This window comes from Pristiophorus japonicus, chromosome 2, assembly GCF_044704955.1.
Source record: "Pristiophorus japonicus isolate sPriJap1 chromosome 2, sPriJap1.hap1, whole genome shotgun sequence".
NCBI lineage: Eukaryota > Metazoa > Chordata > Chondrichthyes > Pristiophoridae > Pristiophorus > Pristiophorus japonicus.
In genome coordinates this window covers 212,630,338-212,652,194 of record NC_091978.1, presented here as the reverse complement: position 1 = coordinate 212,652,194, position 21,857 = coordinate 212,630,338, and the positions used below count along the sequence as shown (strand labels likewise).

General features: G+C 41.2%; 1 protein-coding gene across 1 annotated transcript in view; it reads left to right on the top strand.

Moving 5' to 3' along the window:
* Positions 1 to 21,857, top strand: part of cc2d2a (coiled-coil and C2 domain containing 2A) — a 221,278-nt gene that overhangs the window by 145,359 nt on the left and 54,062 nt on the right. The window contains exons 17-22 of the mRNA XM_070861305.1: positions 223 to 226; positions 1,884 to 2,087; positions 4,475 to 4,567; positions 13,003 to 13,094; positions 19,720 to 19,887; positions 20,293 to 20,398. Of these exons, the coding sequence (XP_070717406.1) occupies positions 223 to 226; positions 1,884 to 2,087; positions 4,475 to 4,567; positions 13,003 to 13,094; positions 19,720 to 19,887; positions 20,293 to 20,398 (667 nt within the window). The remainder of the gene's footprint in view (positions 1 to 222; positions 227 to 1,883; positions 2,088 to 4,474; positions 4,568 to 13,002; positions 13,095 to 19,719; positions 19,888 to 20,292; positions 20,399 to 21,857) is intronic.

Below are 21,857 nucleotides of genomic sequence, written 5' to 3'. Positions count from 1 at the left end.
TATCTCACTCATAGACTAAATTTATTATCTTTCAACCCAATGTAATGAATGATTACGTGTGTTTTTTTTACACAAGTAATTGTTGAGCGTCTCGGCCTGCAATAACCAAATTGAAAAGACAACACTTTGTTTATGATTCTAATTGATTTAAAATTAGACCACACATTTTTAATTGAAGTTTTATCTTTTGTTAAACAAACCCATCCTTTGTACATTTTCTAGCTCTGTAACTTATCATCAAAATAAATCCATATCTGTGTTTCTAACTTAAAGTGTCATTCAATTCGAGATACACAATTTAACTTCTTCACATTTTCTTAAACTTCCCACATCGAGGACAACGCCACAAAGGTTAAAAACTTTCAGCTCACTGCCCGGAAAAGTGGGTGGAGTTAAAACAAAGATACAGATGCACTATTTATCTTTTAAAAGACCGGCTTTCAGACAACTGGAAAATTCATTAACTCCCACTCAAATATTCTATAGTCAAGAAAACTTCCACGCAACCACTTTCATTCAACAAGCTTATCTTTCTCTTCCTCGGCACAAAAGATGAATCTTCTGTGTCGGTGTTATATTCTTCTTAGATCTACCCACTCTATCCCCTACTCTTAATTTGCGCAATTCCTCTAATTGAGACCTGGCCATGGTCTTATATTGCAAACAATATAACATAGTAACTATCAATTTTTTATGGTCGTCGGCAAAATACCTACTCAGCGAACCTCCCAGCCCCTAATCTAGCATATCTTGTCACGCCATTTATTTTTGATACGTCTACCATTCTATCGGTTCGTTGTCCCCTTTAACCTGGTTTCCTTTAACCTGGTTTACTTGAACCTAGGCTCTGCAATTACAAACCTACGAAGCCGATCCTACTTTGATAATTATCGTCAAGTCTTTTATACCATTACAGACCTTTCTCACAAGTTCGAACACCCCAGGCGACCGACACATTTCGCGGCAGATTACATCAGATTTATGAGTGGTATTTAAAATATACTCACTCTTAATGGTCTGCAAACGTCCGTCTATCTCTCGCCCGGGTGCGTCCTGCCAGACTACGCCATTTGATGTAGAGTATGACAAAGACACTCAACACAGGTCTGTTGTGGAGAAAAGAATTGTTTAATTGCTTGATCAAGGGAGACACAGTCTACACCAGTTCCTTAACTGGATGCCTTCCGAATCATTCTCGTCAAACACTTTAGTAGCTGCTTCTTTTATACAGAATTCTTTGCAAAATCATCATTTACATTATCATTGGTCAGTCTTTCTACTGCGTGACAATTTCTTTTCACTTTGTTGCAGATTCCAACTTTGTTAATTGTTTCACATCCTCCTTGGGTATGAACATATGTATCCTGGGTCCTGCCTCCTGCCACTAACAGGAATTTATTTCTAAGTTCTGAATACAATAGGAAGCTACTTCCTAGGTCTACGACCTTAGCTCTGAATAACAGGAACTGTACCATTGTCCTACAGTTGCACCTACTAATTCTGCCACATCAGCAAATTGTGTTTTTGCCTTCCTAATCTAAAACATGTTTAAGTCTTGAATTCCCACTTCACCCTCTCAAATACTTTCTTCCTCTAAGTCCAGCCTTCATTACAAAGCTCCTCCTTTTTGCCTCTCATAAGATAGTAGAGCCATCAGTTGTGCCAGTGCTACCCTCTGGGATTCCATCCCCAGACCCCTACGCAGTTCCACTTCTCTCTTCACCTTTTTAAAAACCTCAAAATCCATTTCTTGAACAAAACTTTTGCTTACTACTCCATTTCTCCAATTCCTACCCTGGTTCTGTTTTCCTTATTTGTGAAGCAACATAGAGCATTTCTTTTTGTGAAATGAGGTATATAAACACAAGTTGTTGTTTTTGTAGGGTGCAACAAGTGGTGAAGCTCAGGATGAGGATTACTTCAGACTTGAGCAGCTGCAACAAGAGTTTAACTTTGTTTCAGGAGAAGATTTCAATAAATCCAAGAGATTCCGACTTCTACAGCTCCGAAATGAAAAGGTGGCAGAGTTTCATAATTATAAACAAATACCAATTCTGGATCACGAGATTTCTGAGAAGATTTTCCAGGTAAGATCAATGGCATTACATAGGATCGCTAGTACCCTGGAATCTAATTCTTGAAAAGCATTCTATGTACAGTAGAATATGATAACCTAGTGGTTATGTTACTGGACTACCTACCCAGAGTTAATGAGTTAATGAGTTCAAATCCCACCAAGACAATTTGTTAATTGAATTGAATAAATCTGATGTGCTGTGAGCTGGCAGTAGATAAAATGACAACAAAAGCTGCCAGATTGCTGAATTTAAATAAAAACAGTGGTTCACTAATGTTCTTCAAGGAAGGGAACCAGCTAGCCCCCACCTCCCTTTGCCTGGCTGACATGTAACTTCAATCGTACACTTGTGTTGTTGACTCTTAGGGCAAGGGCTTATCAGTGTCACTCACATCTACAAGACCAAATATTAAAATCCTAGAAATGGTAGTCTCGAAATTCCTGCTGTACCTTTGGAAGCGAGGTGAGGTGTAATGAACCAACAGATAGAAACATAGAAATTTACACGGCCCTTGGTCAGCAGCCCTTTAGACACCTCCTGCACACATGGTTGTCTAGGCTGCACGAAGCATCCAGGACTTCCCACATGCCGCAGGATGTGCATTCCACAGGACTGAGCTGCACTACTATTCCTCTAGTTAGCCTTATCTAGTTAAAAATGTACTTAAAAAGAAATCGAGAATAGAGAGAGCTACTTACCAACTCACCTCACCGACCTCAGTGGCCTCCCGAACTCACCGACCTCTGTGGCCTCCCGATCTCTCGGCCTCCGAGGCCTGCGAACTCCCGGTCTCCGAACTCCCCACTCGCCGACCTCACAGGGCCTACCTATTTGCCGACCTCCCGACTCGCCGACCTCAGAGCCTTACCAGCTTGCCGACCTCAGGGCCTTACCGATTCACCGACCTCCCGACTCACCGACCTCCCAACTCACCGATCTTAGGGCCTTACCAACTCGCCGACCTCAGGGCCTTACCGACCTCCTGACTCACCGAACACCCGACTCGCCGACCTCAGGGCCTTACTGACTCGTCGACACACTGACCTCCCGACTTGTCAGAATTGAAATCCTCATCGACCTTCGAGCCTTCTGCTCCTCAGACCTCCCGACCTCTTGGAACCACGACCTCTTGGAACTCCGACCTCTTGGAACTCCCGAACTCACGACCTCTCAGAACTCCCGAACTCACAACCTCTCGGAACTCACGAACTCATGAATTTATTTAACAGTAATCAAGTAAATGAACAGTACTAATAATATGTTTGCAGTAATTACAAACTTTACTATACTCATCAATGTCAAAATATCAAAACTGATCATAAAATTGATCATGGAAACATTTGCTCATTTCCGATATGATGCGACACGTTCATGAGCCCTCATTAGCTTCGTACCTATGATGGACTGACTGAGCTAAGTAGAGACAGAAAAATATAAGTCCACGTGGTCTGGTTTGGCCGAATGGTCTGGTTCTGTGCCGTATATCCTATGTAATCCACGTTCAGAAGGTCCTGGCCCCAGAGCTATCTACAAAAAGAACTACAAAGTATATTGACCTTGCATCTCAGAGATCTAACCCATGCATACACCCTAAATACAGTCTTCAATCGAAATCTGTACCTCAAAGACACCCCAGGATATGAATTACACAAGATATTCTAAATATTTTTTATGATGTGATTATTGGAAAATTAGGGCTTTGTTGAGCTGGCTATCAAGTACACTATAGGTTGGAGTGACACCAGTGATTCAACAGATATTAGCATATTAAACTGCCTTTTGTTCAAAAGTAATAAGCCACAACCCCAAAATAATGACTTCAGCATAGCAGACAATAAAGTGTGTTCCCTGTCGCCTCGTGCGTGCTCGTCAGCAAGAAAAGTCCCAAAATAAGGAAACTGACCAAGGGATCTATATTTTTGTTACATTAACCACAAGCTAAGTTTACACTTAAATTTAAAAAAACACTTCAAATTTGTAATTGCCCCTCAACTAAGAGATTTATCCAAATAGAATAGCTGAGAATCTGTGAACCTAGGTTATGGTCTGTAAAATGAAAAATTAAATCATGTTAAGGTTTGTCAGTGCAACATACAAATATACTGTTAATAATTCTCTACATGCCTGCAACATTAACATCACCTCAATTTAAGAATATTTTATCCAATGACTTGATAGTATAGTGCTTTGGGGCATCAATGTTCAGTCATGAAACTGCACATGGTGAGTTTCAGAACTTTTCTCATTCAAGCTGCCAGGCTCATACCCGCTAGAGAGGGTGGAGGGGGGGGGGAATTGGGCGAAAGAGTAAGTCAACCAAATATTCAGAAGCAAATTTGCTATTTTAGGAATCTGTTTGCAAATGAATCTTGCTTTGTTTTATTTTATTACTTTAGGAATATGAGAAGAAACAGCGTGAGAAAGACGTAATTGATATGACAAGCCACCTCGATGCCCACAGAGCATTGGTAGCTAGGTACCTGCAGAAGGTAATCTAATAACACGGAAAACTGCCAGTATACTTTTAGGATTTAGCATTACAATCTCAACACTTTCAAAGTTTCAGTAAAAATCATTCAGTTCAACCTTGTACAGATTCTGGCCATCAAACTCCTGGCTAAGTGATTTAATGTGCTAGGTATAATTTACAAAAGGGTTTATTTTTTCAGTTTTTTCATTGAATGTATAATTATTGCATTTGATTTTTACACTGAAAATTACTACTTATCTTGTGTTTTATTAATGATGCAGAAAATGTATACAAAATGAAAGTCATTAGCACCCCTGGGTGATAGTGACCATAGAATGATCAAGCATAACGTAGGGCGCCATAACCTATCGGGAGCCAAGTTGATGAGGGCTAAATTTAATGAAGTCAATGAACAAGTAAAGCAAATAGAATACAAGAGCACGGAGGTTATGCTTGACCTGTATAAAACACTAGTTAGGTCACAGCTAGAGTATTGCGTACAGTTCTGGTCACATTACAGGAAAGATGTGATTGCACTAGAGAGGATACAGAGGAGAGTTATGAGGATAGTGTCTGACTGGAGAATTTTAGCTATGAGGAAAGATTGGATAGGCTGGGGTTATTTTCTTTGGAACAGAGGAGACTGAGGGGAGACCTTATTGAGATATATAAAATTATGAAGGGCCTAGATAGAGTGGATAGAAAGGACCTATTTACCTTAGCAGAGGGGTCAACAACCAGGAGGCATAGATTTAAAATAATTGGTAGGTTTTGAGGGGAAATTTCTTTACGCAGAGGGTGGTGGGGGTCTGGAACTCACTGCCTGAAAGGGTGGTAGAGACAGAACCCCTCACCACATTTAAAAAGTATTTGGATGTGCAATTGAAGTACCGTAACCTATAGGGCTACTGACCAAGAGCTGGAAAGTGGGATTAAGCTGGATAACTCTTTGTCGGCCGGTGCGGACACAATGGGCCGAAATGGCCTCCTTCCGTGCTGTAAATTTCTATGATTCTATGATTAAAGAGGTTGTTCAGTACTTCAGTGCAAGACAAGTAGAACACATTTAAAAGTATGATGCTGAGCATGCAGGATAAACATACCAAAAATCAAAAAATGTGTCCCTAAATTCATTAATAAATAAATTAAAAGTGAGATAAACAGAAAGCATGACCTTTACAAATCCTGCAAGAATGAAGGGGAATGTGTTTGCTGGTCTGAATATATTGGGCCAAGTCTTGCTGGAGCAGGGCACCTCACAGTGTACGTCATTAGTTAGACTTTTTCCTGCAACCTTCAGCTAGAAAAATGTTTGCACCGCAATTTCCTGGAAATGCAAGCTGATAGCAGCGTGGCAAGGGCAATGGAATATCTGAGACCTTAGTGACCGGTGGAACCAACAGTGTATCGCCTTAACCAATGGGGTTTAAGGATAGAGAAAGAAACCTAGGAATGATGGAGAAGGAGGGCAAGTTAGAGTCAAATCAGGTATAGAAAGGGAAATAAAGAGAAGGAAGGAAAGATTGGATTAAGATAGAGAGTAAAAGAGACAGATAGGCAAAGTAAGAAAACATTTTAATATATAACATTTGATTTTTTTTAAACTCTTAAGAATTTACTACATGCAGGAATGAGAATCAACAGTTTAAATTGTTCCCTTTGTGAGCAAGAGAGATTGTTTGGTATTGTATTAACAATTATTATGTAATTGAAAGGGTACTTATGCTCTTAATCACCAGCCCTAACTTAATGCAGCGAGTTTAATGGGCAATTGATGTGCAAATCTAGCAAGATCTTAAAAATAACAGGGAGGCTAAAGGCGATTTGCCGTTTGTGCAAAGCAAACAGTGGAGCTGTTTAAATCGACCAGCAAGTTCTGGAGATTCACAACTTGCAGTGTATCCCTCAATCCCCTGAACATGCTGGCTGATTTGCATATTAATAATGGCGTGCATCTTTAACACACCATTATTGTTCCAGCAAGTTTTGACCAATATAATGCAGATACAAATTAAAAGGGTGTTCAGAGGGCCATAGAGAGATCTAGTAAAAAAGGTAGCAGCTGAGACTAAACATACACTAAAGAAAATTATTTCAGTTCCACAACTGTAAGAGCAGTCAGAGAAGAGGTGAGAACCGTAAAAGTTGCAACTGGATTGTCGTAAGTATTCTGAATCAGTGACTTTGATATAAATGAGATGGAATACCTCAAAAGGCTAAAATGGCTCAAAACAACAGAGGGCTGAGGAATAGATTGGCAAGATTCTGACCATAATTATGAGGGAATTAATGGGCACTGGGGAGATTCCAAAACATTGGAAATAGGCCAGGCCTATGTGATGCACATATTCAATTAAGTGTGACAAAACAGGCAATTACAGAACCCTTAGTCTTCTATCCTATGCAAATTAATTCAATCATTTATCATGAGTAATTCTTCACATACAAAGGTAAATTTTCAAAAACTCTGCTCCTGGCAGTGTCTTGTTCGATAGAAGTATGGATCAGGAAGTTGGGCACTGGTGTCAACTCGCACTGCTCCTGAGTTTTAGATCATAAACGAAAAAGAGGAGTCAAAGATAAAGGTGTTGAACTGTAAGTTAGCTAATATGAGTGGGATGAAAGGAAGTGAAGCACATTATCAATCGATTGGAAAAAATATCAAATCAAGCAATGGGTTCTATTTAATATCGAGATGGATAAGGTACAGATTAAATATGTTCGAACCAGGCATAAAGGAATTTCATCAAAGGCTTCGGCTCTGTGGTTAAATTGATGGAGCAAAAACTAGGTTTTACAAAAGAGGCATGTAATAAATAGAGGGGAGAAGATACAAAAGAAAGCTATCGCAAACATAAAAAGTAAAGAAAGGAAGCCAAAAGGGAGATTAGAAAGTCTAAAAGGGAGTACAAAAGAAGACTGGCATTCACCATAAAGAGAAGTAGTACAATCTTTTAATAGTACGTCATATAGAGGTAGTCAAAGAAGGGGTAGGACAACTTAGGGAGCTAACTTGTACTTTATAAAGAGGGAATAGCAGAATTGTTTACTTATTTTGGCTCAGTTTTTAACAGAGAAATATAAAAGTAGGACTGCAGAACTACTGGAGGAAAATGTGAAAGAGCCACTAGTGGAGATAAATATTCAAAAGAAAAGGAAAATTTTAAAAAATGAATAGGATTGAAATAGAAAAATCCCCAGACCTAGTTAGCGTGCATCACAGAATAATGAAGTAGGTTAGGGAGAGTGTAGCATTAACTATAATTTTACAAAAATTTTTGGAAATGGAACTTCTACCAAATGATTATGGGGCACTAAATGTTATCAACAGAAAGGCATGGGCTAGGGTTCATCAGCATGGGTTCATAAAGGGCATTTAATTTAATTTAAATTTTTGAGAATATCGGTGTATAGATAGGAAGATGTAGGTACATGAATAACGAGATGGCTTGGGGACCGAAAGCAGAGAGTAGGTGGTAAATTATTTTTTTTTGTATTGGTGGGTTGTGAGTAGTGAGCTGGGACCTTTTTTGTTTCCCATTTGTACAGATGATTTAGATATAGCCACAAGAGGAATGATATTACAGCTTGCTGAAAATACCAATTTAAGGGGCATGGCAAATTGTGATGAAGAATGCAACAATTTTCAGGAAGACAGATGGGTTGTAGGGCGCTTATATAAGGTTCAATGCAGGCAAATAGACCATGAAAAAAGCAAATGGGATTCTGAATTTATAAATAGACGCACTGAATATAAAACTAAGGAAGCGATGTAGAATTTGTACAAGACATTGATTAGGCCAATGTGGGAGTATTGGCCATGAAAGTTTACATAAAGACTCACTAGAATGCCATGAGGAATGAGAGGACATAGTTAAAAAATGAGTCTTTTTTCAATACCAATTTAAGGGACATAGCAAATTGTGATAAATAATATACAATTTGCTGGAAGATTGAGAGTGATCAGCAGAAGAGCCATGGGGAAAGTTAAAAGAACTTTCATTCAAACAGAGGGTTGTTAGAACATGGATTGATTCACCACATTGGCTATTGAGGAAGAGACTACGGCCTTGTATTTCCAAGATGATTGACCTGATCTCCCACCATAATGACATAAATGGCTGAAAACACCGTGGGGAAGAAACTGAGTTTGTGTATGAACCAGTGCAAATTGGCAACATGTTGAAAACGTGTGTCCAAAGACAGAGCCCAAAAGCTTTCCCAATTTGAACCTCATCTCCATAATACCGGCGAGCAACAAATGCCAATCAGGCATCCCAATGGAGCTCGCCAGTCTGGGCCTTCCATAAATCTGCCTACTCGAATTTCATGTCGGCTCGCAGGTGAGTCCTGGGAGGGGGGAAGTGGTGTGGGCAGGGCGGTCTGCAGAGTCTCCACATTAAGGGAAATGAGAACTGGAAGCTCAGCTCATCTTCGGTGACCTCTGGTTAGGATCGCTGATTAGGCCATCATAGACCCAGAAAAACTGAACGGAGCATGCTCGGTGCAGGTTCCATCCAGTTTTTGTCCAATTTGGCATTGGGGTCCTGAAACAGGAACTAGGCCGCTGATTAGCATATCCAAGGAGCCTAACGCCTGTTTCAGGCGGGTGTCCTGTGAGACGAACAATTGCCCGATCCAAAATGGCAGCCAGCGAGCTTCGGGTGCAGATCGGGCATGGCTGATCCCGACCTGCTTTTGGTAAGGTTTTTTCTCGTTTTACTGCCGAAAAATGAGTGAAAGGTCAAATTTCTCCCTTCAATTCTGCAGAGGTCTATTGAGATTATAGCAGAAAATCGGAAAAATCACGCAGAAATTTCAAGGCCTGTAACATTGCTTAAAAGGGAATTGGAGTAAATAAAAAGAATATGTGGAAAGGGCATTGGAATGGGATTATGGTAGCTCCTGTAAAGAATTATCACGAACATAGGCACAATGAGCAAAATGGCCTTCTCCTGTACTGTAATTTAAATGATTGTATGTCTTCCTTCATGTGACTACTTTAGCATTCAGAGTAACATTAGAAATTCATCACAAATTTAATGCTGCATTTAAAAAAAGACACTTTTAAACCTAGAAGGCAGCAGTCAGCAGGAAACAAAACCTCCAGCTACATATGATGTAAAGTGCTGGCTTGTCATCATAGAGACAGCTGGTAAAATGCTGCTGCGTTAGGTAAGAATGAACTTCATTGTCACTGAAGATTAAAACATAGTGGACTTTCTGTAGCACCACTTTCTGCACCAACAAACCTGTTAGGAGACCATGATTTTTTATTTCACAAATTAATTATGACTTTTGTAGAAAAAATAGACTTTCTGTAAACTTTTAGGGAGCCCTATCGAGGGGTGCAGAATTTCAACAGCGCAAGATTTCCACCTGCCAGTTCACCCTGTTCGTGACTTTGGGGATTGGGTCATTTAAATTTTCCAGCCAGTCATCACATGCCCACAGATTGCAGTAGAGGTCACTGCCTGGCAATGCCACTGGGAATTCAGAGCGTTACCTTGCCGCTCGTAAACTGGGAGCACAAGGCACATATTTGGCTGAAGGAAAGTAAAGTCAAAATGTTTTTTTTTTAATGGAAGTGTTGTGGCCTCTCTTCCAATAATCCTTCTGAGATCAATTGCCATTTCCCTTCTCCATTATAGGCGCCAGTGTAGAACCACAAAAGGATCTATGCCTGGCCTTTCGGGTGGAATTACTGGGACTGCCCCAGACTGTTGGAGTAGTGTAACTGGAGCAAGCAAAGATTGCTTCTGCTCTTTCCTCTCCCTTCCCTCCTGCTGGATTAAGAGTCCTTGTGCGGATCCGGTTTTCACCCCACGTTGTGACTCTCCCACTGCCACCGCTGTGATTGAATTACATCACCCTTCCCGGGGGCAGAATTTCCGCCTTCCTGTCTTTAAAATGTTAGTGGTACAGTTGGTCACGTTTTTTTATTTTAAAGAAAAAATTGTTTTAACTTCAACATTTCTTGAATCAAACAACCACCTCCAGCTGGTGACTTATTGCCAACATGGTTGTCAGTGTAGAAAATGGTGGTGCAGAAATATCACTGCTTTTTATATTGAAAGTATTTCTCAGCCCTAAATTGTGCTGGATCATTGCTAGTGCATGACATTTACAACAAGACTAAATTTGCCACTGGTTTCAGGGGAACAGTTGCAAACTGCTCAAGCAATGCTTTTTACAGCTTGTGGGGGTCATTTGATTTCAATGGATTACTATCTTTTAATCGCTCCTCGGTATCATTTGTTTAACATTCAGAGTTTAGAAATTCTGTTAAACACTGGGATGATGAGGGCCAACAGCCATTTAACGGGGTTTTACATTTCATTCAACAAGAGATATGACTTGCCTTTTCTCAGTAGCATTTGTAAATATAAAGCTGCCAACCTCCAGAGACACAATGGCATCAGAGACCAACTTTCCGAATGGTCCCCTGAGCTTACTGTCTGCTCGTCACGTAACTAGGGTAAGGTGTTTTATGTTTACCAACAAACATAAAGGGGAGGGGGGGAGCTGCGTGTGGATGTCAAAGGTTTCTGAGCATCATTCCTTTAGGACCACGTATATTTAGTGTAAAACAATCTTTATGTAATGACATCGAATGTACATTAGCTGTGCATTCCTGAATACCTTGTTGATTGTGATCTAGTCAGTGCAGGAAATAAGTAGCATGTAATGCTGCAGATTCTGAGCAACAGGTCACTGGTTAAATATTTGAGGCAGTATATATCCTTGGTTGAGGGTTAAAACTGGTCTGTTTTTAAAGGATTACTCCAGGGAACACAATAAAATGCAATTAAACCCTAAGCAGTACTTGTGTAAAGTTCCTCAACAAAGGAAAGTAAACAGTTTGTCATTTTAAATACAATTCATTCGGTCATTTCCCTCTCACCTCTTCAGACCCACTTGTGTGTTGTTATGGTGCTGTGCATTCGATCCCTGTTCTTCCCACTCAATGTTGCTCATTTCCAGTTGCAGGGCCCAACAAAGTAATGTGTTTTTCTTCATTTTTAATAATTTAAAGAACAGAAGTGCCTTTTTGTGGTGCAATCTTTAAAACAAAAACAAATGAGAAATTTAGTTATAAGGATCCCGAGTCTCTGGGAAAAAAATACATCCATCTGAAATAATACTGAAAAAGATGCATTGTATTTTGTAGACTAATTTAGAAAGTGATAGTTTATGTTTGGTTTAATGCAGCAAATATTAACATCAAAAACAATAAATTAATATTTATAATGCACCTTTCATGACCTCAAGACGCTGAAGTGTAGTCACTTAATTGAGGGATAAATATTTGTCAGGCCACAGAGGACAACTCCCCTGCTCTTCTTTGAAATAGTGCCATGGAATCTTTTATGCCCACCTGAGAGAACAGATGGAGCCTCGGTTTAGCATCTCAGCCGAAAGACGGCATCTCCGACAGTGCAGCACTCCCACAGTATGGCACTGGAATGACAGCCTAGATTTTTGTGCTCAAGTCTCTGGAGTGAGACTTGAACCCACAACCTTCTGACTCCGAAACAAGGGTGCTACCAACTGAGCCACAGTTGACACACATAGGCTGCAATGGTGTAAGCAGAAACTGTTGCTTCAGGGAAACAATTGTTCACAGCCAATAAAATATTAGCTTATCAAACCAGGTAGCTGCTTGATGTTCTGAGTTTTTTCAATATATTTTCCTTAGATAATTCATGTATATTACATTTTAGTCCTCATCCATAATTTTGTTACTTCCAGACTCTAATATTCTAGTGCTCTCCTGGTCAGCCTACCATCTTCCACCTTCAATGAACTTAAGCTCATCCAAAACTCTGCTGCCCATATTCTAGCTCGGACCAAGTCCCATTCACCCATAACCCTGTGCTCGCTTCCAGTCCCCGAATGCCTCAATTTTAAAATTCTCATTGTCACATTCAAAACGCTCCATGACCTCGCCACTCAATATCTCTGTAAATTCCTGTACAGCCCTCCGAGAACACAGCATTCCTCCAACTCTGGCCTTTTGTCCATTCACCGCTTCCTTTCCCCCATCATTGGCGGCCTTGCCTTCAGCCATCTAGACCCTAAGCTTTGGAATTCTCTCCCTAATCCTCTCGACCTCTCCTTTTAAGAGTCTTTAAAACCTAACTCTTTGACCAAGCTTTTGGTCATCTATACTAATGTCTCCTTCTTCGGCGTGGTGTCATTTTTTTCTGATTACGCTCCTGTGAAGCACCTTGGGACATTTTATTACATGAAAGGCACTATTATAAATGTTAAGCTGTTATAATTCTGTTTATTAGGTATAGATTTTAGAAGATTTTGTCTTTGAAGTTGAAAACTCTACATTGCAGAAACAGGCTTATGCTTAGGACGTGCATATGGAGTGATGAGGGAACTGAAATTCTGAGAAGAAGCAAAATAGGGGAGCAATAATTGACACCTTTTTTGCTTTCTTAGGTTCGGGATTCTGTAATAAGTAGGTTCCTGCTGGAAAAGCATCATTACATCTTGTCAGATCTGGTAGTCGAGGAAGCAGTTCCCAGCATCAGGTAAATATCGTGTAATGCTTTATTTTTGACATATATTTTATCCTCTGGTTCTGATGGAATTAAGCATTCTGTTGGTGTTGAATATCCAGAGGCCATTATTATTTCATTTACTCTTCATTTACCTTAAGATGGCATCCATTGTACAATGAGGAACAGGGGAAATAACCAGGACAATGTTTATCTCTGCAACAACTGACAATATTAATAATTTCTTGTATTCTTTTATGATCTTCCCCAACCTTGTAGACAAGCCAATTTTTCGTTGACATTAGCAGTGTCTTGCAGCTGCGTTTCTGTTAGGAAATGTTCTCTAACCGACAATTCTGTTTCAGATTTTGGATATTCCAAATGGTGATGGTATCATTTTTGTGTTGACTTGTTTGAAGAAATGTTATAATTGCTGGAGCATCTTAGCGTTTTTATTCAAAGTAAAACATGCTTTAGCAAATGTGCTTACACTGAACCTCAGATTCTGCTCCTTCTGTTGAGAAACATTTCCAGCAGTCAGTGATCTATGTTTTCTCATGGAAATATGTGAGCTATCACCTTTCTGTTTGAGCCAGCACACGATGATTTTGGCTGTTGTCATGAATGTCCTTCATTAGTTGAATATGTGAACTTTCAGCACCAATGGGCAGTTTTCAGGAAAGTACTGTTTCAAAATCCACTTTACAGATAAACTGGCATATCTCAGTATAACATACAAATGCTAATCAGTCAAACGTACACTGCAAGAGTGAAATGAAGATCTGTCAGAAATTTGATTTATTCTTTTTCTGTTTTGCTTTTATTGATCCTTTGTACATTTTGGTATCTATTTTCTGGATATTCACTTCCAATGAACAAGGGTATGCCACATTCTGCTTATTTCTGCGATGAATAGGGAATTTCACATTTCAGATTATAAGAAAGTTTCCATATTTTTTGTAACTTTCTCTGAGAATTGCTTCGTCCCGTTTTTAAAATGTTACTGCAAAAGCCATTCTGCCTGAGTACACAACACCAGCAAACTCAAGAGATGAACTGTCTGGATTCTGGGTCATGAAGGCATTAATATACTGATGTTTTAATTACAACCTTGTTTACCTGGTTGCTTTGTTTTGTGGAGGGTCTGGTAAGTCCAAAATGATTTGAAAAAATTGACAAACTGATTTATATTAGCTGGGCTTCAGCCATTTTGAGTTTCTTTTTGAAATAGTTCATGTTAGCTATGTACATATTTATCAAGCTATTGAATCGGGATGTAGTTGAGTTGTCACCTTGGGAACAACTTCTGGGAAGCATAGCCTTATTGCTTTAAATCTTCAGTGAGTGATAATCAGATGATATGGCTACAATGTCTTAGTGTCCTGTGTCGTATGTCTGAGTATCAAAGGATATCTGGGGTTTAACTAGAGGGATGTGCACCCAGGTAGGTAGCCCTCCTAAGGTCATTGAGATAGGAGTCTAATGAAATCCCACATGCAAGTTATGCAACAGATGCTGATCCATGGGCTGGTAATAGTGAGAGAATTAGTGATGGGTCTCACTGTTATCTATATTGAGGAGGTATAGGTAAAGTTCTGTGAACTATTGTATTCTGCTGTATTGTCTATTATTACTGCTTATCTATTACTTTTCCTAAACATTTCCCATTGTTTATAGCTTAAACTATGACGATAACCTATGGAAAAGGTGTATTTCACTTTCTGGGGTTAAAATAGAAGTTCAGGGTGTTACAAGAGGATTTGATGCTGATCCGCGGTCTGGTAATATCCAGTAAGCTAAATCCAGTATTAAGAATTTATTTTGGACCCCTGGGCTCACTACATTGTCAGATACCGCATAACAAATTCTGAGCCATAGACGTTAAGGAATTGCTTATGGGAGTGGTCTTTGCAACTGAATATTGAGAAAAATATCTAAGCAAAATCTCAAAAACGTGACACTGGATGCTTTCTCTTTTCCATTTCCTTTCTAATATTTTTCTCTTAAAACCAAATTAAACTTTTGATTCTTGCATTTCATTATAAAAAGTGTTTTTATGACAAAGTATTGTGTCTGTCTTTGCTTTGTTGTTGATTTCCTTTCATATATCTTGGTGTTTCTTTATTTCTTGCATTTTCTGAGCAGTTCTGGTGATTCACGGTATGTTGCATTATTCAAATTTCCTTTCCATGTAGATGACTTAAGATGATTTATTTTAGTTTATTATTTTAACATTAAAAGTTTATAGAATTTCAATAATTCTACAATCAATATTATTATTTAATATTTTTATATGATTTCTTATAAGAAGAGGAACAGAGGGACCTTGGAGTGCATGTCCACAGATCCCTGAAGGTAGCAGGCCAGGTAGATAAATGTTAAGAAGGTATACGGGATACTTTCCTTTATTAGCCGAGGCATAGAATATCAAAGCAGGGAGGTTATGCCGGAACTGCATAAAACACTAGTTAGACCACAACTAGAGTACTATTGACAGTTCTGGTCACCACAGTACAGGAAATACGTGATTGTACTAGAGAGGGTACAGAGGAGATTTACAAGGATGTTGCTAGGACTGGAGAATTTTAGCTATGAGAACAGATTTGATAAGTTGGAGTTGTTTACTTCGGAACAGAGGAGACTGAGGGGAGACTTGATTGAGGTGTATAAAATTATAAGGGGCCTAGATAGAGTGGATAAAAAGGACCTATTTCCCATAACAGAGAGGTCAATAACCTGAAGACATAGATTTAATGTAATTGTTAGAAGGATTAGAGGGGAGTTGAGGAGAATCTTTTTGTCACCCAGAAGGTGGTGGGTGTCAGGAATTCACTGCCTCAAAGACATTGTCATAGGCAGTCTCTCGGAATTGAGGAAGACTTGCTTCCATTCTTAAAATGAGTCCTTAGGTGGCTGAACAGTCCAATACAAGAACCACAGTCCCTGTCACAGGTGGGACAGATAATCGTTGAGGGTAAGGGAGGGTGAGACAGGTTTGCTGCACGCTCTTTCCGCTTCATACACTTGATTTCTGCATGCTCTCGACGATGAGACTTGAGGTGCTCAGCGCCCTCCCGGATGCACTTCCCCATTTAGGGCAGTCTTTGGCCAGGGACTCCCAGGTGTCAAGTGGGGATGTTGCACTTTATCAGGGAGGCTTTGAGGGTGTCCTTGTAACGTTTCCTCTGCCGACTTTTGACTCGTTTGCTGTGAAGAAGTCCCGAGTAGAGCGCTTGCTTTGGGCGTCTCTTGTCTGGCATGCGAACTATGTGGCCTGCCCAGCGGAGCTGATCAAGTGTGGTCAGTGCTGCAATTCTGGGGATTTTGGCCTGGTCGAGGATGCTGATGTTGGTGCGTCTGTCCTCCCAGAGGATTTGTAGGATCTTGCGGAGACATCATTGGTGATATTTCTCCAGCTACTTGAGGTGTCTACTGTACATGGTCCATGTCTCTGAGCCGTACAGGAGCGTGGGTATTATTACAGCCCTGTAGACCATGAGCTTGGTGGCAGATTTGAGGACCTGGTCTTTGAACACTCTTTTAACAGATGGCTGAAGGCTGCACTGACGCACTGGAGGCGGTTTCGAATCTCGTCGTCAATGTCTGCTCTTGTTGATAAGAGGCTCCCGAGGTATGTGAAATGGTCCACTTTGACCAGGGCCGCGCCATGGATCTTGATGACTGGGGGGCAGTGCTGTGCGGCGAGGACAGGCTGGTGGAGGACCTTTGTCTTACGGATGTTTAGCGTAAAGCCCATGCTTTCGTATGCCTTAGTAAATACGTCGACTTTGTCCTGGAGTTTAGCCTCTGTATGTGGTCTTGGACCTGGTCTGGAGACGGCGAAGGTTGAACAGGTTCCCACTGGTTCTGTGGTTTAGTTCCACTCCAGCAGAGAGCTTGTTGACTGTGAGGTGGAGCAGCAGAAGATTGAGAAAAGGGTTGGGGCGATCACGCAGCCCTGTTTGACCCCAGTCCGACATGGATTGGGTCTGTAATGGATCCATTGATAAGGATGGTAGAGGCAGAACCCCCCATAGCAGTTAAAAAATACCTGGATGTGCACTTGAAGTGCCGTAACCTACAAGGCTACCGATCGAGAGCTGAAATGTGGGATTAGGCTCGATGATACTTAAAGGGTTGACGGTGGATAGGCAATGGCAAACATTTAAAGATCGCATGGATGAACTTCAACAATTGTACATCCCTATCTGGAATAAAAACAAAACGGGGAAGGTAGCTCAACCGTGGCTAACAAGGGAAAATAAGCAAAGTGTTAAATCCAAGGAATAGGCATATAAATTGGCCAGAAAAAGCAGCAAACCTGAGGACTGGGAGAAATTTAGAATTCAGCAGAGGAGGACTAAGGTTTAATTAGGAGGGGGAAAATAGAGTATGAGAGGAAACTTGCTGGGAACATAAAAACTGACTGCAAAAGCTTCTATAGATATGTGAAGAGAAAAAGATTAGTGAAGACAAACGTATGTCCCTTCCAGTCAGAATCAGGTAAATTTATAATGGGGAACAAAGAACTGGCAGACCAATTGAACAAATACTTTGGTTTTGTCTTCATGAAGGAAGACACATATAACCTTCCGGAAATACTAGGGGACCGAGGGTCTAGCAAGAAGGAGGAACTGAAGGAAATCCTTATTAGTCAGGAAATTGTGTTAGGGAAATTGATGGGATTGAAGGCCGATAAATCCCAGGGTCTGATAGTCTGCATCCCAGAGTACTTGAGGAAATGGCCCTAGAAATAGTGGATGCATTGGTGATCATTTTCCAACAGTCTATCGACTCTGGATCAGTTCCTATGGATTGGAGGGTAGCTAATGTAACACCACTTTTTTAAAAAGTAGGGAGAGAGAAAACGGGTAATTATAGACTGGTTAGCCTGACATCAGTAGTGAGGAAAATGTTGGAATCAATTATTAAAGATGAAATAGCAGCGCATTTGGAAAGCAGTGACAGGATCGGTCCAAGTCAGCATGGATTTATGAAAGGGAAATCATGCTTGACAAATCTTCTAGAATATTTTGAAGATGTAACTAGTAGAGTGGACAAGGGAGAACCAGTGAATGTGGTTATTTGGACATTCAAAAGGCTTTTGACAAGGCCCCACACAAGAGATTAATGTGCAAAATTAAAGCACATGGTATTGGGGGGTAATATATTGACGTGGATAGAGAACTGGTTGGCAGACAGGAAGCAGAGAGTAGGGATAAATGGGTCCTTCTCAGAATGGTAGGCAGTGACTGGTGGAGTGCCGCAGGGCTCAGTACTGGGACTCCAGCTATTTACAATATACATCAATGATTTAGACAAAGGAATTGAGTATCAAGGAATATCTCCAAGTTTGCAGATGACACTAAGCTGGGTGGCGTTGTGAGCTGTGAGGAGGATGCTAAGAGACTGCAAGGTGACTTGGACAGGTTAAGTGAGTGGGCAAATGCATGGCAGATGCAGTATAATGTGAATAAATGTGAGGTTATCCACTTTGGTGGCAAAAACATGAAGGCAGAATATTATCTGAATGCCGGCAGATTAGGAAAGGAGAGGTGCAACGAGACCTGGGTGTCATGGTACATCAGTCATTGAAAGTTGGCATGCAGGTACAGCAGGCGGTGAAGAAGGCAAATGGCATGTTGGCCTTCATAGCTAGAGGATTTGAGTATAGGAGCAGGGAGGTCTTACTGCAGTTGTACAGGGCCTTGGTGAGGCCTCACCTGGAATATTGTGTTCAGTTTTTGTCTCCTAATCTGAGGAAGGATGTTCTTGCTATTGAGGGAGTGCAGCAAAGGTTCACCAGACTGATTCCCGGGATGGCGGGGCTGACATATGAGGAGAGACTGGATCGACTGGGCCTGTATTCACTGGAGTTTAGAAGAATGAGAGGGGATCTCATAGAAACATAAAATTCTGACGGGACTGTACAGGTTAGATGCAGGAATAATGTTCCCGATGTTGGGGAAGTCCAGAACCAGGGGTCACAGTCTAAGGATAAGGGGTAAGCCATTTAGGACTGAGATGAGGAGAAACTTCTTCACTCAGAGAGTTGTTAACCTGTGGAATTCTCTACCACAGAGAGTTGTTGATGCCAGTTCGTTAGATATATTCAAGAACATAAGAAAATAAGAATTAGGAACAGGAGTAGGCCATCTAGCCCCTCGAGCCTGCTCCGGCATTCAACAAGATCATGGCTGATCTGGCCGTGGACTCAGCTCCACTTACCCGCCCACTCCCTGTAACCCTTAATTCCCTTATTGGTTAAAAATCTATCTATCTGTGATTTGAATACATTCAGTGAGCTAGCCTCAACTGCTTCCTTGGGCAGAGAATTCCACAGATATGGCCCTGACAGCTAAAGGGATCAAAGGGTATGGAAAGAAAGCAGGAAAGGGATACTGAGGTGAATGATCAGCCATGATCTTATTGAATGGTGGTGCGGGATCGAAGGGCCGAATGGCCTAATCCTGCACCTATTTTCTATATTTCTATGGATAGCTCTTTTTCAGCCGGCACAGACATGATGGCTTCCTTCTTTGGCGTAAATTTCTATGACTCTAATACTTTGCAAAGTTAAATCTATTCAGAATTTTTAAAAGGGGGTGAGAAAGAGAGAACGTGTTTTAAATATAGTTAAATGTTTTCTGCCCAATAGTGTGTTAGGCGTCAGCCTGTTCAAACTGACTGAACCAAGGAGGCCACTTAGACCACGAAGAAAAGAAAGAAAAAAAGTCAGTGCCCAGAATCTTTCTGATGGGGACATTAACATTTTGGTCAACATTATCCGAGCCTATGATATACCTATACGCAAATCCATAGGAAGGTAGGAGATACCAAGATCATTGAGAGATCGTCTCTATGTCTACGAGAATTTAGATTTTGTTTTGCAAGTTCTTCTCTGCAAATTACCATTGGTGAGATCAAATAATAATTTAATTGCCCAATAAAAACTTCAGTGAAATGAATCGCAGCAAATTTGATCTTTAAATATAATTACTGTAACCAGCAAAATAGTTGAAGTACTTTTTTTTGCATTGAAATTAATAATATCCTGCTGTTTTATTCTTCGTTATAAAGTTTTTCATGATGTAAAGTTTACTTACCATTTAATCAATTTGACTTTGACATGGGTTATTCTTTGTAACACAGACTCTAAATCTTTTGTCAGATCTATTTAAAAGAAATTAATAAATACATTTTTGTATTGTTTTTGTTTCTTTTTCTCTAGCAAACCGCCACTAACTTCCAGATCAGCTAGATCCGTTGATGAAACATTTTCAACCTCACAGGTACCTCAGAGCCCTACTCAAAGCCACGAGTGGTTTACTAACCAGGTATGAAACAATCAGCAAATGCAAAGGAATATGGAATGGATGTGTGAAGAGGGACTGAAGATTTCAGAAATCTTTATGTTTGTAACAGAGGCGCGGGGAGACATGAAATAAATCAGGTACATGGAATGAATGAGGGACGTGAAGAAAGAACTTACCACCACGTGTGTAGCTACATACTAAATACCAAAAGCAGAGCGAAGTGGTCCCACAATCAGAGCAAAGCACTGTAGCCCTACCACCTCCAGTTGAGAATGGGTGGTGGATGACCAAGCAACAACTTGCATTGATACGTAGTAAAATGTACTAAGGCGCTTCATAGGTGGATTATCCGAGAAAATTTGATACCGAGCCATATGAGATATTCGGATAGATGACCAAAAGCTTGGTCGAAGACTTGGGGGGGCCGGAATTGACCCTTTTTATAGCCCCGTTAGTGCCTCCGGGGAGTAGCGCTAACAGGGCACAATGGTGTTTTCGCCCAGGGTAGGTGGTGCTACCACCCCCGGAAGTTTGGGGGTGCTGTCTCAACAGTGCTTTGCCTCGTAGTGAGCGCCCCGCGCCAGCACGCAACCAGCAATTACATCATCACCATGCACACTGACCCCTCATCACCCCATGCCATCCCCTTTCCGCCCCACGGGGGAAATTGTCCCGCGAGGCTGGCACGGGCGGATGTCAACTCCGTTTTGGGTGCCGGGCTGCTAGCCCGGTCGAACATGTTCCTGGTGGCCCAGTGGCGGCCACTAAAGGGGCATGCAGATTGCGCAGCGGCCCTCCCCTTTAATGGAAGGGATGGGGCGTTGTAGTGCGTCAGCGCTTCGCGGAGCATGTGCATAGCTCTGGCCTGGACGCAGCCCCGGGAGCGCCCCTCAAAGGAAGCGGATGCCGGAGACAGTGCTCCGCTTTCCTTTTAGGGGCATACGGCCCAATTCCACGTGGGGGTTAACTTCCAGGCCGGGCGCAAGTAGTCCCAGCACCGGAAAGTTACCGCCCCAATTTTGCCCCCGTAGGTTTTAAGGGGCAACTTAAATGAGGAGAGGGAGGCAGAGAAGTTTAGGGAGGGAATTCCAGAGCTTGGAGCTTAGACAGCTGAATGCATGGCTACCAATGGAGGGCTGAAGGAAATCGGGGATGCATATGAGCCCAGAATTGGAGGAATGCAAAGTTTTTTGAGGGCTGTAAGGCTAGAGGAGATTACAAGGAAGGGTGAGGCCATGAAGAGATTTGAACACAAGCATGAAAATTTTAAATTTGAGGTGTTGTTGGACTGGAAATCAATGTAGGTCAGCAACAACAGGGGTGATGGGTGAAAGGGACTTGGTGTGAGTCACGATATGGGCAGCAGAACTTTGGATGAGCTGACGTTTACGGAGGGTGGAAGATGAGAGACCAGCCAGGAGGGCATCGGAATAGTGGAATCTGGAGGTAAGAAAAGCATGGATGAGGGTTCAGCAGCAGA